The 17408-nt window shown below is 42.5% G+C and overlaps 1 protein-coding gene across 1 annotated transcript in view; it reads right to left on the bottom strand.

Annotated features, from left to right (window-relative positions):
* RAVER2 (ribonucleoprotein, PTB binding 2) overlaps positions 1–17408 on the bottom strand; it is an 86541-nt gene that overhangs the window by 45324 nt on the left and 23809 nt on the right. Inside the window, exons 2-3 of the mRNA XM_075535261.1 lie at positions 3236–3302; positions 1057–1526 (exon numbers count right to left, since the gene is read on the bottom strand). Of these exons, the coding sequence (XP_075391376.1) occupies positions 1057–1526; positions 3236–3302 (537 nt within the window). The remainder of the gene's footprint in view (positions 1–1056; positions 1527–3235; positions 3303–17408) is intronic.

The following is a 17408-nucleotide window of genomic DNA, read 5'->3' as shown; positions in this document are numbered from 1 at the left end:
CTGGAGAGCGGCTTTGCGCTGCTGCCTTTCGGGATCTCAGCCCAGCTCATAAGCAGTACACTCCAGGACTCCTCCAGTGTCCCTCGGTGCCTTCAAAGAGACCCAATCAAGACAGCGGCTTCCAGGAGGATCTGCGGGCTAGTTCCCTTCAAGGCAGAGAGGTGGGCTCAGAAGGTTATGCAGACAGCTTGGGGGACTTTTTGGGAGGGGGTTCTAAAAAAGTAATCTTGATAAGATTTTTTCCCCCAAAGGACATAGGACCGAGGGCTTCTGAAAAAATTTTAAGAAAGGTAAAAACTGCCTTAGTGAGGGGGAAAAAAGCCAGTAAAGTTGCCCTGAGGAATTTTCTTCCATCACAACAAGGCATTCTTCAAGAGTAGCCAGGGCTGCCCTACGAGATTTCTGGGGGGAAACCTTACTCCATCCTCTCTCCAGCCCTGATCTTGCCCCTACAGGTCTCTTTCTGTTCCTGAAGCTCAAAGAGCATGTCGAAGGGACAGCAGATGGCCGGTGCAGACCAGAGAGAGCAGCGTTCGTTGGGAAGAGATCAGAGGGATGAAAATAGGGCCTTCAGACGCACACAGACCTGGATGGGAGATCAGCTGAGAAACGACAGCTTTACATTTTGCTATTTTAGTTTGATAAAGGTTTCTATGCTTCTGTAGCAATACTTTTTTACCGATTCTCATAAATACATCACAAAATGGTGTGGCCCTTCAACAAAAGGAATCAATTTTCAAACTCTCAGAGGATTAAAGTCTTCATTACTGACTTCATTGCTGTGGGATTAGCTTACTCTGATGTTTACAGCTGTATCAAAGAGATTTGCATGCACGCGCAGACACCCCCACATAGTTGTAAACATTTCTACTGACAGAGCGGGCCAGCACAAAGCAGGCCCTCAAGGTGAAGGACTGACCGGGGGCTGCAACACAGGGACCACTGTGAGGATGGCGAGGGCCCGGCAGGGTTTCCTTCTGCTGTCACAGGGTCGCCATGGCTGGAATGGACTCAATGGCACCCAAACAAGGACATGGACATTTTAAAAATACATACCTGGCAAAACACAGGCTTGTGGACACTGGAGAAGAAGTGCAAGAGCTCCTCCGAGTCCCTGTAGTCGCTCGGGAGTTTATCTACACAAAGGCACTTGGAATGAATGAGCTCGGAGGCCAGGAGATTAACATCCATCCACTGGGCAAAGAGCGAGGACGCTCCCAACTGTTTGCCCAGGAGCTCCAGTCTAGCCTTGGCAGCGAAGTCCTTCTTCATGTACTCCACAAAGCCGTAGCCCTTGGACTGGCCAGTCACTTCGCTGTAGACCAGAAAACATCTCTCAATATTCCCATAAGCTCGAACGAGTTCTTCAAACTCTTCTAGTGTAAAGGAGATGGGCAGGTTGGTAATGCACAGCAAAGCATCTGTGGGTTGGAGCTGAACTACTAACTCTTTTCCTCGAAAGCAGTATTGATGGAATGTCCGGATTGCATTCTGGGCTTGTTCTCCATTCAATAACGTCACGAACGCTAAAAGGAAACAGGGTGTATTAGAAAACAAAATGTATTACAGCGTTTTCTAGGCCGATGCTTTCCATTGCTAACCAGGTCCCTCAGAAAGAAATCCATTTTACAACGGTGACTTCATAGCCAATACATACATAGAGATTAACAGGACTATTGATCCCTACCATATGTAATACATATTCTCCCTGATGTTTCCTTTTTAATTCCACTGTTTGTTTTCAATGCCGGCACCACTACCACCACCCTGCTCCCCCACTGAACAAATTTCATGATCACTAGCCCAACTTTTAAAAGTGGGAATTACTTTAAGAGTTTCACTATAAGATACTAAGATATTCTCCTGTTTTTATTTTAGTAATCACATACATATGCAAAAGTATATATATATATTACTAAATGTAGGTATATGTCTTTATTCTAGTAAACATACATAAATACACTAAAATACAAATAACAAGATTTGAGGATCGCAGAGTGAAACTCTTAAGCACACACACACACATTCCAAATAGCCTGTGGTATAACAACAAGGGTCTGAAACAATGTAATTACAGCAAATAACAACAACAACCTAAAACTAAAATTCCCCAAAAGAGGGCAGTTCATCCTCTAATTCATTTAATGGTTTTCTTAAATAAGATTAATTAAATGGAAGCAATACACATACATACATTGTGGTATACTTTTGATGGACAATATGGTATTAAAAAACACAGGATTATGATCTTGGGAATGCTGTTTACTTTTGAAACTATACAACAATTTAAAAATCTGTCCTGTTTAACTAATGAAGTTAGCTCATCAAGAAATAAATACATGAAAAAATTAAATAAATATATAATACGCAAACTTGTAAAAGTTAAAGCATGATACAAATATAAGATTTAAAGTCAATGAACTAGCACACAAAATATATTTATGAACCTTATAAAACTAAAAATTATAACAACTTATTATCTAATGTTGTAAAATGTAAATATTACAAAGATGTTAAGCAATCTTATTTAAAATGTTTAGAGCCCTCCTCCATTAAAAAGACCTATCAGGGCAATCCACAGATTCTACACGAATGGCTCTCTAAAAGAAAAGTTTCTTCCCCTTCCTCTGTCCCTCAGCCTCTCCTCCCTTCTCCCTCCCTCGCCATCTCTACATCTGAACTTAGGGTGGACTTGCTCCACATGAGCATTTAGCTTACCCGAATCCAACTATAGTCACATGACAAATAGGTGCAGAGCAAGAGCGAGAGAAGGAATTTAAATAGCCCAGGAAACCCTGCCTGTTATTTCACCCAATCAGCTGTTTCTCTCAAGTGGTCATCGTGCACCTGTGGCTCTCGGAGTGTGGGCATCTCCCCACACCGAGTGGGATGCTAATGTTCAAAGAAACGTGTTCTTTTCATCTAGCACAGCCACCGCATGCAAGCCACCAGAGGAACGGCAACTTCTTCCAACCCTACAAGAAAGCGTGCTTTGAGGAGCATCGAGTCCATGGAAAACACTCATCTATTAAAGAATCTCTCCAGCCCCTCATAACAATGCATCCATCCAAATGATCCAAATTTAAGATACTTAACTGTTAGTTTTGGGAAATCCTTGACATGATTGAATATTTTCTCAGGGACCAGTTTGAGCATGAACAGGTCATCTTTATTGAACTGGAATGACTATATGCAAAATCAAAATGAAATCAGATGCTTAGAACTGAAATCCTACCTGTTCGTTTATTTTTGTCCACATAACAATACTTTAACTCATAGTCTTGTAACAGATCATGAACTTCCTGAAAGAAACAAAACCGAGGATTCAATAAACATACAAATGAAGTTAGTGGATAATCCAGTATATCAGGCTACCATCACTAACTAACATCTTTCATATAAAAAATCATCCAGAAATCGTTATTATTAGAGACATTCAGAGATTGGGCAGCAACTTAGCTATCACAATATATCCCCCAATTACAACCTCTACAGATAGCCTATATTCTTACTGAGCTGGCCTTCTAACTGTCATGAGTGGCTTGTGCCCAGTCCTCGCGCTATGGCTGCCCGTGCTGATACCACGGCCTAGCATGGGGCATTTACAGCCCTACCGTCCTAAACTTCTCCTGAGATCATAAGCATCCTTTGGAAGCTCAATTGAATTGTTCTTCCGTGAAGCTTTTCAAAAAATTCCCCCACAGGATAAAACCTTTCTCTTCTTAATGCTCTCAATGGCCATCCTTTGTTCACGCCTCTCTCTTTTAGAAAATAGTTTTATTGGCATATAATTCACTTAGCAGGCAACTCAATAGTTCAGCAGATTAAGAAGTACTGAGAAATCATTACAACTAATTTTAGACCATTTCCTTCTTTCTTGTAGTCATTGTTGTTAGTTCCCCACTTCCCCAACCTTCCCTACCATGCTCCTAGGTAATTAGGAGTCTGGTTACTGCTATCGCTATAGATTTACCTGCCCTGGGTTTCATATATAGAAAAACATACCCAATGAAAACAAGAAACAAACAAAAATCCCCAAATCAAAGAAACAGAGAAGACCCTCAATAAAATACAAAGCAGAACATATTAAAAACTGAAACAGCTAAAATGCATCCGAAGGGTGATCAAATGATAAGGTGCTACATTTTAACCTAATTGCATCTGCCGTGATCAGCTCTCTGTCTGGCTGCAAGGCAAGGCAACTCACCTCCCCAGACTGTGGTCCGAGGGATTCACAGAGGCTTCATCCACCTGGGGAACCCTGAACATGGATTTGGGGCTTCCACTGGCATTCCTTTTGCAGACCAGGTGTTACAAATGTAAGCTACTATACTTAACTATTCTACTACTCCCTCCTTGGGATTTGGATTTTATTCCTTGCAATCCGTGGATCACCCAAGTGAATGTGCTTCTTCTAGATGAACTTAAAGTTGATGCCTCATTTAGATGACTGCTTGTTTGGAGAAACTCCTTTAAGACCCCAGACACTACGCTTTCTGAAAGCCGGGCACCATCTGTTTTCTTAACGACACTTTGTTATACTACCTATATCTTCAGTGATCTCGTGAGGAGGTGTTCATGCCTCTCTTGTTGAAATAAGAATTACACATACTTCTCTTTCTGTGTGCGCGGTCCTGAGCTTTTAGTGAGTATTATGAGTTTAGTCATATAGAACAAATAAATGTAGGCTGCAAACTACTTCTCGTCAGATGCCACGAAGTCCACTCCAACTCACGGTGGATAACAGAAATAAACAAGCCAACAAAAACACCACTGCCCAGTCCTGCACCATGCTCACAACTGGTGCTGTGTTTGAGCCCATAATTGCAGCCACCGTATCAATCTACCTCATTGCGGGTCCTCCTCTTCTTTTTTTTAACAAGTCAATCTTTTCCAACCCTCTAGGGAAATTAGCTTTGTGGGGTACCAACCATGATGCCCTCTTCTTGGGACCAGTCCTGGTGATAACAGGTCCAAAGCACACGAGATGACATGTCGCCCTCCGCACTTCTAAGGAGCATTCTGGCTGTGGTTCTTCCAAAACCCATTTGTTCACCCTCAGTCTTCTGATGGTCCCCAGAACAGTCGATACGCCGACAACTGGGGGACCGCTGAATAGGAAACAACCTAACAGCCACGAAGGAATAGTCCAGTTTACTTAAGTGTCTCAGCTGATCTCTGGCTCATTCGGATTCTATTACTAATCCGACTCCAACTGTTTTCTTCTGAAATCCTGCCCTCCGTCCACCTGGTTGATGAAACTACCAGATTTACTCTTTGCTTCCCTTATGCTTCTTGTTAAATGAATAGTACTTGAGGATAGGAAATGTACTTTATATGTTTGCATATTACAGCTCTTGCTTTAGAGATGGAAAGCACTAGATATACAACATTGAAGTGAATTTAATTTCCATGTTTTGTGATTGCATGGATACTTGGCTTTGACATTTTTGCTCAGAACAACAGTTGCTGTTTTTTCATGGAAGTAAACAATCACATAGGTGAGAAGTCTGACCCAGGTCACAGCACGGCCCACATGCTCTACATGGCAAACAGATAAAGGAGGCAGACGCAAGCACTGGTATGTCAGGCTCACAACTTAAAATACTTACGCCACATGAACAATGATAATAACACTCTAATGAATAGTAACATATTATTCTTGTGTAGTTAACATTTATTGCACCTTACCCACCAAGTATCAGTAACATTTAAAATTTGCCACAGTAGAGAAGTTAAGTAATTTGCCCTGGTCCACCCAGCTGGTAACTTGCCGAGTGAGGATGTCCCCACTCACTCTCACTCTAGGGCCCATTTCCTTGTCTCTTTGCCAACTTGCCTTATTCCCTCCAGGACACTCTTTTTAAAAAAAATCATTTTATTGGGGGCTCATAAAACTCTTATCACAATCCATACATCCATCCATTGTGTCAAGCACATTTGTACATTTGTTGCCCTCATCATTCTCAAAACATTTGCTTTCTACTTGAGCCCTTGATATCAGCTCCTCATTTTCCCCTCCCTCCTCCTCCCCCTCCCTCATGAACCCTTGATAATTTATAAATTATTATTATTTTGTCATATCTTACACTGTTTGACATCTTCCTTCACCCACTTGTCTGTTGTCTGTCCCCCAGGGAGGGGATTGTATATAGATCCTTGTAATCGGTTCCCCCTTTCCAACCTACGAACCCTCCACCCTCCCAGTATTGCGACTCTCACCACTAGTCCTGACGGGATCATCTGTCCTGGATTCCCTGTGTATCCAGTTCCTATCTGTACTAGTGTGTATCCTCCGATCCAGCCAGATTTGTAAGGTAGAACTGGGATCATGATAGTGGGGAAAGCAGAGGAGGAGTAAGCATTTAGGAACTAGAGGAAAGTTGTATGTTTCATCATTGCTACCCTGACTAGCTCATCTCCTCCCTGTGACCCTTCTGTAATGGGATGTCCAATTGACTACAGATGGGCTTTGGGTCCCCAATCTGCACTCCCCCCTCATTCACAATGATATGATTTTTTGTTCTTTGATGCCTGATACTTGATCCCTTTGACACCTTGTGATCACACAGGCTGCTGTGCTTCTTCCATGTGGGCTTTGTTGCTTCTCAGCTAGATGGCCGCTTGCTTACCTTCAAGCCTTTAAGACCCCAGATGTTATTTCTTTTGATAGCTGGCTACCATCAGCTTTCTTCACCACATTTGTTTATGCACCCGCTTTCTCTTCAGCGGTAGTGTTGGGAAGGTGAGCACCATGGAATGCCAGTTTAATAGAACAAAATGTTTTTGCATTGAGGGAGTATGTAAGTGGAGGTCCAATGTCCATCTGCTACCTTCATACTAAACCGATAAATATAGGCACATAGCTCTATTTCCACATCATCATATGTAAATATATTTACAAATGTACATGCCTTTATTTAGACCTCTATAAATGCCCTTTGCCTCCTAGTTCTTTTTTCTATTTCTTTTCACTTTCCTCTTGTCCCACTATCATGCTCAACCTTCATTTGGGTTTCAGTAATTCCCCTCAGTTACACTGCCCTTGATCAAGCCCTATCAGGCCTCTTACACCTCCTCACCACCGATTTTGGATCACTTGTTGTTCCCTTATTTTGGATCACCTGTTGTTCCCTTGTCCCTGGATTTGCTAACACTACTTTCTTCCCCCCTCCCCTCCCCCTCCCATGTCCGCCTGAAATCATTGGTCCCATTGTTTTCTCTTCCGGATGGTTTATCCAGCCTATCTCATAGATAGACCTGCAGAGATAATAATATGCACAAAAACAAGACAGAACAAAAGAAAACAATAAAAACAATGACAAAAAAAGAGAAAAGTCTGTAAATAGTTCAAGGTCTGTTTGTTGACCTTTCGGAGTGCTTTCTGGTCTAGTCTGATGGGGTGCCATGCCCTGGCCCCCAACTCTATTTTTCAGTACTCCCTTGGAACTTCCTTGCTCTGCTCCCCTTGCTGTTCTATTGCATGCCCTTAGTGTTTTGCCTCACCAGGACTCCTTTTTTAACACCAAAACATCACCACTAACAGTTACCCTCCAATTCCACCCCCAAAAACTCAAATAAATTTTCACGAGTACAACATAAAAGTAAAAAACAAAAAGGGCAGTTGCAACATGAGAAATATTTCCCCTGCTAACCTAATGCAAGAAGGGAAAAAGAGTCGTATCTTAGGCAAGACCCTCAACAAGATGGACTGACAGTGGCTGCGACAATGGACTCAACATCCCATCCTCTGTGAGGATGTGCAGACCAGGTAGGGTTCTGCTCATGTTGGACATAGGGTCGCTATGAGTGAGAATCAACTCAAAAGCACCTAACACAAAAATAATAGGTGACGTATAAACACATAATGCCGGTTAAGAAAAGAGCATTGCTACCATAGCAATATAAAGCTGATCATGCAATAGTGCTGATTCACAAGTCAATATTTGAAATATTTTAAGTACTTTTGACATTTTTATAAAATATTAGATGGATTCTATAGTATTAAGATCAATAGACAGATTTCTTGATAGATCACGGTGGTGATTTTTTTATCTTGTAAGCATCAATGTTTTCTTGTACTTAAAAGCACATATATGGTGTACTTCATTAAGAAACACAATTCTCAATGATACAGCACACATCGTGCCAGTCATTTCATTTAATACTATATAAAAGGCAGCCTGGCTTTGACGGGATCCAGGTGTATAGAATCCAATCCCGCTTTTCACTGGTTAACAGCTGTCAAATGCCAGATAAAGAAAACATGACACCACTTTGCCCATTCGTTATCCAGCAACCGAAAACAAATGGCACATTACTCATTCCGCTAAGAGAATTACCTTCGAGAGGTCTTTCTGTAGTTGAAGATGCATTTTGCATCTTAGAAATGGTATTCTGAAAAGATTCCTCATTCTAATATAGCTTTTTTGTGTATCAGATCTGGGTACTCAGATTTCCAATTGGGAAAACTTACCAGGAAAATAAAAAATTTTTTTTCTCTATGCCCTGGTTCTGGTCACCCAGGCAAAAGTGGGTCACCCTTCAACCTGAGCCTCAGGAAGTTGGTCAAATTAAAAACTTAAAACCCAAAAGAGATCCTTGACAACGATTTGCCAAAAAACTATTATGTTCTGTTGAACAAAGCTTTAAAAAAGATTAAGATTCTAAACATCCAACTTCATGAGAATCTACAAGATAATTTTTTTAAAGAAAAATACCACCTTTGATAAAAAATGCTTGGAACTCTTATGCTCAACAATAGTTACAAATTTGCTAAATAATTAAGGTTTACCACAATGGATAAAATGAATAGATTAAAAAATATAGCCCAGGCCTGGTATACTATTACCCGCTGGAATCAACGAGCAATTTTGCACATAAGAAATGTTTTCTGGACTGAAAATCAATAGCTTTCAACTCAAAAGCCACCAGTCAAAGACCACCTCCTTCCCCCCAAATGCTAACTAGCCATTGTTCCAGCTGCTCTGGGCTCCTTCCGGAGTGAAACTCAGACCAGCTTGATAACCTGAATCACATTGTCTCCTGGGCCCTTTTGAGACTTCCTTTTTAAAAACTATTCTTCTAAGCAAAGGACATGGTCTTTAAAAGCCACTTTATTGTGTTGAAAAAGGAAATCAATGTTTTTGTAAATTTTAAGTGTTAAGGAGTCAGTTAATACAAAAAAATATCTGTGACACAGTCAACCGCACAAAGACCCTGTGCTGACCACCAGTGGGCACTCCGTGCCTTCAGCTCATCGGTGTGCCAAGTAGACCAGCCTGAGACTAGGACAGGGCCTTGGGGTTTCAGTTTCAGCCCCTTCCCTCCTCGATCCTACAACATAGAGTCCATCCTCAAAACGTAAATGCAAGAGGTGGGACCCGGAGACGATGGGCCAGTCTGGAACTGAACTCACCCCCCTGGTAAAACAATCAACCACTTGGGTTCAAGACAAAGTCCAGAGGGAAGGGAAAGGAGGGAAGAAACACAAGAGGAAAGCGGTAGCAGCGGAACCCTGAGGGAGCTGCAAATGAATGCGCTGAAACAAGCGTGCAGGGATTGGTTGCTGACTGCAAACCTGATGGTCTGCTCCGTGCACCGTCACCAAATTCACAATCAGAAGTTTTAAAAATATGTCAAAGAGTATCTGTAGCACATAGTAAGCTACGAGGCATATTGCAAAGTGTATCCTGACAACTCACCCCCAACCTCGAAGACAAAGGCACTTGCAATTGGGCTGCTTCCCCCTGTGAGGTGCCTGCGTTCCCCTGAAGCTTAAGGTCCTCCCCTCCCGGAGCTAGCTATTTCCAAACATGCTGGCTCATGGTACTTAGGAGTACACTGGCACTATACTACTTCCAGTATTTTGCAGCTTGCTTTTTGCACTCAATAGTCTGCTTTTGAAATTGCATCATGTTCCTGCATGCATTTATTCACTCGTTGCTGCCAGTCTGTTCCAGAGCAGTAGTGCAAAGTCTGCATCGCTCTGAGCCAGTGAGTCTCTGCAGCGTCTCCAGGGTGTGGTCCTGCTGCTATTTGTGAACAGCTGCAATCACACGCTTAGACTTTGACCTTTCTCTGTCTTTGGGCAAGAATTTCTCAAGGAGTGCAATTCCTGGGCTATGCATGTACCAAAGACGAGCTAGGTAAGAAAGGCCCAGAGGAGAGGGGCAGCTTACACCTTCACCCCAGCAGCTGAGTACCACCGGGCCTGCCCCTCCAACCACTGGTGCTACCAGAGCTGTGGGTTTTGTCAATCAAGTGAGTTAAAATCATATCTTATTTCGGCCTAACTTGAATTCCCCCAATTAATAAGGTAGGGCATCTTTTCATGTTAACTGGCTATTTCCTCTACTGAAAAAATGACTACTAATCTCTTTTTCCCCACTTTTCTACCATGCTTGTTGATTTTTGGTTGACTGGTGGGAGGTTTTTCTTCTCTCCTTTTCTTTTCTTTTTTGGTAACATTCTGGATCCTAACGCTTTGTCAGTTATCTGTATTATAAATGTATTCAGGTGATCTGTCATTTTGTTTATTTGAGCGTTTTTAAAATTTTACTTTGTGAAGAGACATGATTTATTTTAATAAGTCAATTTTTTTCTTTTTTTAAATCATTTTATTGGGGGCTCTTACAACTCTTTTCACAATCCATATATGCATCCATTGTGTTAAATTTGTTATATATCATTTTAAAAATCATTGTATTGGGGGGTTCTTACAGCTCATAACAGTCCATACATCCACTGTGTCAAGCACACTTGTACATATGTTGCCATCATCCTTTTCAAAACATTTTCTTTCTACTTGAACCTTTGGTATCAGCTCCTCATTTTTTCTTCCCTCCCCACCCTCACACCCTCATGAACCCTTGATAAACTATAACTTATTATTCTTTTCTTATACCATCTGCTGTCTCCCTTCACCCATGTTTCTGAGGTTCATCATCCTGGGTGGGGCTAGGGGGGATTATACACCAGTCATTGCAATCCGTTCCCCTTTCTTCCCTAACCTTCCCTCTACCCTCATTGTATCGCTACTTCCATTATTCTTTCTGAAGCTGTGGGAGTCACCTAATCTGGTGTCAATTTGAGGATTAAAAGTGTAAGGGTGGAGTCTAGCCTGTCAATCTGGACACAGCCAATGAGACCTCTGTGTGGGCGTGGCCTTCTGAGAATTCTGGGAAATCCAGGATTCCTTCTTGGAGGCAGGAGACACTATCTCAGTTGGACATGTCTACTTGGACACTGTCTACTGACAAGGCTGGCTTTCCTGGGAGACACTGCAGCTGACAAGACACATGGAACTACCCTAGTGCCCTGAGCCGGACAAGCCACATGGATGCAACCAGACCTCTGAAGCCAGAGAAGCCAGAGACAGACCCCTACCAGTTCTGAGATGCTTACAGCACCACTGGATCCAAAGACTTTCCACCCACTGGCTTGTGATCATCCTGCATTTGGCTTCATTGCATGTGTTTTGTGAGTCTGAAGAGGACTTTATAGATTGGTATCAGACATATGGGCTTATTTCAGAGTTATGGCCTTGGACTGGACTGGGTTAGGATGTTTTCTTAATGTTCAATTCCTCTTGTATATAAACCTCTCCCTCATATACATATGTGTGTTAATTAACTTGTTTCTCTAGTCTACCCTAACACAGAGGGGTTTATTTGTCCTGGATTCTGTGTGTTGAGAGCTCGTTTCTTTTCCAGTGTATGTGCTCTGGTCCAGCCGGAATTGTAAGGTAGAACTGGGGTCATGAAAGTGGGTGGGGAGGAAGTACTAAAGAACTAGAGGAGTTTTGTGTGTTTTGTCAGTGCTATATTGCACCTGACTGGCTTGCGTCTTCCTTTTGACCTTTCTGTTAGGGGATGTCCAATTGTCTACAGATGGGCTTTGGGTCTCCACTCCAGCCCCCTTGTTCACATTGATATGATTGTTTTGGGTCTTCTGATGCTGGACACCTGACTCTATCAACACGTCATGATCATGCAGGCGGGTGTGCTTCCTCCCTATGGAACTTTGTTGCTTCCCAGCTAGATGGCCGCTTGTTTAACTTCAAGCCTTTAAGACCCCAGATGCTATATTTTTTGATAGCTGGGCACCATTAGCTTTCTTTACCACATTTGCTTATGTACCCATTTTGTCTTCAGCAATTGTGGCAATTGTGGCGGGAAGGTGAACATCACAGAGTGCCAGGTTATTACAACAGTGTTCTTGCATTGAGGGAGTACTTGAGCAAAGGCCCAATGTCCATTTGCTACCTTAATACTTAACATATATGTACATAGATCTATGTCCCTATTGTTATATATATTTATATATGTACATGTCTGTATTTAGACCTCTATAAATGTCCTTTGCCTCCTAGTTCTTTCCTCTCTTTCTTTTACTTTCCATTTATCCCACTATCATGTTTGACCTTCATTTGGGTTTCAGTAATTCCTCTCAGCTACATTGTACTTGATCAAGCCCCACCAAGCATTTACACCCTCCTCCCCATTTTTTAGATCACTTGTTGTTCCCTTGTCCCTGACTTTGTTGGCACCACCCTTCCTTTCGCCTACCTCCCCGTCTCTCCAACGTCTCCCCAGAAGCATCTGGCCCGTTGTTTTCTCCTCAGGATTGTTTATCCTGCCTATCTTATATAGATAGATATGAAAAAAGAACAAAAACAAAAGCCTACAAATAGTTCCAGGTTTGTCTGTTGACCTTTATGAATGTTTTCTGATTGACTCTGATGGGTGTCAAGCCCTGCCCCTGAAGTCTACTTTTGGGATTCCTTGGGGACCTCATTGCTGTGCACCCCTTGCTGCTGTTACACTCCCTTCGTGTTTCGTGGGGGGTTGAGGGGTCAGGCCAGGCACAATTCCCACACTGTATCTCCAGGGTTGTTCCCCCATAGCCCTATAGGTCAGTGAGGGGATGCCGTGTCTTGTGGTGGGGCCGGCCCTATGGTCCTCTGGGCATTGGCTGCTCAGAGTTTGGTGACTCAGGCTGTGGCTCTCTCTCTCACTCGCGCTCTTTCTCTCTTTCTCTCCTTCCCTCTTAGTTTGCTCCCATGTGTTCTGAGAAGACCCGCCCCTTGCCCTGAGTAAAGTCAAATGTATTAATATGTCCTCTTACAAGTTGTGCTTTAGTGTCTTTAGAAATTCTCTCCCACCCAAAATGAAATATCTATTTTCTTCCTATAGTTTTGCATTTCTTTTTCCTTTCTCATTCGGTCTTTTGGGAGTAGGTTTTGAGTAGTGGGAAAGAGATTTCTTTTCCCCCCTGCCTCCATATGGAAAGCCAACGTTGCTATTTTCACGCAGATAGCCACTGCCTCGTCATTGTCTCCTGTGGAGTTCACCCTCTCCTCGACACTCGGCGTGCCGGCCGTGTCTCGGTGCCCATCCCCAGGTCTGCGTGCATTGGTCTTTGGAAGTTTTGGCTAAGCTGGGCTAGTACGGCCTTGTCTTTAGCAGCAGACTTTTATGAGTTTTGGAATCTCGTTAGACAAGTCCCTCATCTTATACACTGTCCTGATACATTTGAAGGTTTTACATAAAGAATTTAATTAATGCACAAAATGTGTCTAATAAGGTACACAGACCTTAAGACCACAGCTCAGTCTGTTTGTACATATGTACACACTGGTGTAACTAGCCCCTAAAACAAGACACAGACTATTTCCATCACCCAAAAACGTTCCCTGTTAACCCATCTTACTCAGCTTCACTCCCTCCGACCCACCGGACAGCCAATTTTGAGTGCCCATAAATTTTAAGTAAATTGAAACATAAATTATGTATTCCTTATGTCTGGTCTCTTTGCCAACAGAATGTAAGATTACCCACATTGTTGCCTGTCTCGTGCACCTGTTAATTTATATGGCTGTATAGTATTTCTTTGTAGGGATACACTACAATTTATTTAATCACTTGTCGGTGGACATTTGTGTTACTTCCTGTTGGGGTCATAAAGAATCAAGCTGATAATAGATTTGCAGAGTCAAGTACACCCAGAAACACAACTGCCGGCATGTATGTTCAACCTTGACAGAACTGACAGTATTCCAATGTGACTGACACATGTCTACCAGCTGAGTATATACTCCAATTGCCCTGCATCATAGCCAACACCTGGTATTATCTGTCTTTTTAATCTTTGTCATTCTAGCGAGAGTATACATGTGTTCAACTAAGATCTTAATTTGCATTTTTCTGATGAATATTAAGTATATTTTCACTTCTTAATTAACCATTTGAATGTCATTCTTGTGAAATAACTCGTGTAAACTCTTGCCAAATTTAAAATGGGTTGTTTCTCATTTTTTATTAGCTCATAAACGTTCCCCACGAATCATGAATGCTAGTCTTTTTGTCAGTATATGGATGAGGGTAAGTCAAAAAGTATTGCTAGGAGGTCAGAAACATTTACTAAAGTATTAAAATGTGAAACTGTCATTTCTCAACCTACCCTCTACCAGGATCCGTATATTTCAATGGGGGCATTTCCCTCTCCCTTCCCCGCCCCAGGTCTTGGCACCTTTGCATTCACACCGCATCAAAACAGCAGCATTGGCGTCCTCACAGGACTCAGTCATGACCCTTTTCGAGGAACAAAAGGAAATCTGAAGGAGCAAGGACATGGCTCTAAGTTGTATGGGGTAAGGTATCCCAATGAAATCCTCACACGGCAGTTCCTGCTACCGTCGAGGAATGAGCAGGTGTATTATCTTTTATTAGTTTATTGTGCTGAATTTGGTATTCTTGATTATACCAAATAAGTGAAATTACTTTTAAATTTTATTTTCCATTGCCAGCATATAGAAATATAATCACTATGTGATATTGAGTTTATAAATTTTGCTAAATTCACTTAATTATAATAGCTTATTTGTACAGTCTCTCTATATGCGTATAGAGCTAGCACCTGCAAAGGCAGTTCTACATCTTTCTTTCCATTACATATTCTTGTTCTTCCATCTTTAGCTTTATCGTGAGACTTTCCACAATAGATGTTAATGGGCCTGCCTCATAATCCTAATCTCAAGGTGAACATGTTAGAATATTTTGCCACTGAGGATGATTCATCTTTGTCTAGATAAACTTCATGCCTCGGGAAGTTATCTTCTATTCCAGATCGCAATGATTTAAAAAAACAACAACAAAACTATGAATGAGTGTTAACTTATGTCCAATGTTTTCCTGCATCTGTTGATATGGTTTATGTCCTAGCCTGATGTCAATGGCTCCCAAATTCTTATTGACACCTCAAAATCTGTCCCCACAGCCCCAAGCCTATAAATGCATAGTACTTTATTGCTCAAGGAGCTGAATGAACGGGCTCGAGTGCAGGGACAATTGTGAGACCGACACACAACTGAGCAGTGTTTGCTTCTGTTGCGCACAGGGTGGCCGTGGGTCAGACCGGCTGGACGGCACCTACCAACAGCAATGGCGGAAGCAATGCGATGTCAGTTAACCCAGCTCCTTTTAATCGTCTTATTGGGGGCTCTTATAACATCCCACACATCAATTATATCGAACATATTTGTACATATGTTGCCATCATCATTTCCAAAACATTTTCTACTTGACCCCTTGGTATAAGCTCCTCTTTTTTCCCCTCCCTCCCCCACCCTGGTGTAACCTTAATTATATATCGTTATTATTATTTCATATCTTACACTGTCCACTGTCTCCCTTCACCCACATTTTTGTTATTCATCCCTTCATTGGGGGGAGGGGGGCTATGTATCCAAGCTTGTGATGGATTCCCCCTTTCTCACCCTTCCTTCTCCCTGACCATCCCTCACCCTCATGATATCACTACTTCCACTACTGGCCGGAGGGGTTTATCTTTCCCGAATTCCATGTGTCGAGAGTTCTTATCTGTACCAACGTGTGTCCTCCGGTCTAGCCAGATGTTTGGTAAGTTAGAACTGGGCTGGGAGTATTCAGGAACTAGAGGAATGTGATTCATCGGTGCTATACTACGCCTAGGTCAAATCATCCCTTCCTTATACCACTTCTGTCAGGGGGTATCCAATTATCTACAGATGGGCTTTGGGTCCCCACTCCAACCCCCTTCCTTCACCTCGCTATAGTTGTTTGTTAACCTATTTCAATGGAGCTGTTTTGCTAAAAAGTTCATCAGAATGCTGTTGGCCCAGGCAGTATATTGCCTAGGTAACACACACACACACACACACACACACACACACTAAATTTCACTTTTTTATTAGTAGTATACTTCATTTGGTGATTGCTTATTTTATTTCAGTTTTTTTTAAATCACAGCCATTCTACCATTTAATCCTGTCCTATCCTATGAGCCAAGTTTAAAGGTGGATCTTACCATCCAGGCTTTAAAGATGACGGGGGCACTGAGACTAGAGGAGACTTTCATAGTCAGTAAAAGATGGGGCTGAGATTCAAACCCAGAGCACTGTATTCCAGAGGGGGGAAACCAGAGGCACATAGGCTACACTGTATCCCAGTCAATACAAATGAATTCAGATGTAAGTACCCAAATAAATACATAAAATCTTCAAAATCACAGAATGGCCCTGAAGTTCAACACATCACTTCTTCACGTGGAACGGAGACGTGAGTAAGAATAATGTTGGCCATTCGCTGTCCCTCTCACTTAAACAGTCAGCCGGAGAACGGATTTGAGGTGTGTTGCTTCCCTTCACCTCCACGAGCACCCCATGAAAGTGTTGTAGGAAAGGGAACCACTTTTGTCTTTCAAAAACGACTTGCTCAGGGGGAAGTGCAGAGTGGAGACCCAAGGCCCAAGTGTCGGCCAATGGAGATCCCCTCATAGAGGCGTTTAGGAGAGGAGATGGGTTAATTAGGGTGCGAGGTAGTACCGATGAAGAACACAGCTTTCCTCCAGATCCTGGATGCTTCCTCCCCCCAACTACCATGATCCGAATTCTACCTTGCAGGGCTGGATAGGACAGAGGCTGTACACTGGTACATATGAGGGCTGGAGGTACAGGGAATCCAGAGTGGATGATACCTTCAGGACCAAGGGTGTGAGGGACGATGCTGGGAGAGTGTAGGGTGAGTGGGTTGGAAAGGGGGAACTGATTACAAGGATCACATGTGACCTCTTCCCTGGGAGAGGGACAGCAGAGAAGGGGGGAAGGGAGACTCCGGATAGGGCAAGATATGACAAAATAATGAGGTATAAATTACCAAGGGCACATGAGGGAGGGGGGAAAGGGGAGGGAGGGGAAAAAAAAAGAGGACCTGATGCAAGGGGCTTAAGTGGAGAGCAAATGCCTTGAGAATGATTGGGGCGGGGAATGTATGGATGTGCTTTATACAATTGATGTATGTATATGTATGGATTGTGATAAGAGTTGTATGAGTCCCTAATAAAATGTAAAAAAAGAAAAGAGGAGAAAA

This window comes from Tenrec ecaudatus, chromosome 1 (genome assembly GCF_050624435.1).
Source record: "Tenrec ecaudatus isolate mTenEca1 chromosome 1, mTenEca1.hap1, whole genome shotgun sequence".
NCBI lineage: Eukaryota > Metazoa > Chordata > Mammalia > Afrosoricida > Tenrecidae > Tenrec > Tenrec ecaudatus.
The sequence above is the reverse complement of the archived record's forward strand: the minus strand, read 5'-3'. Positions and strand labels throughout refer to the sequence as shown.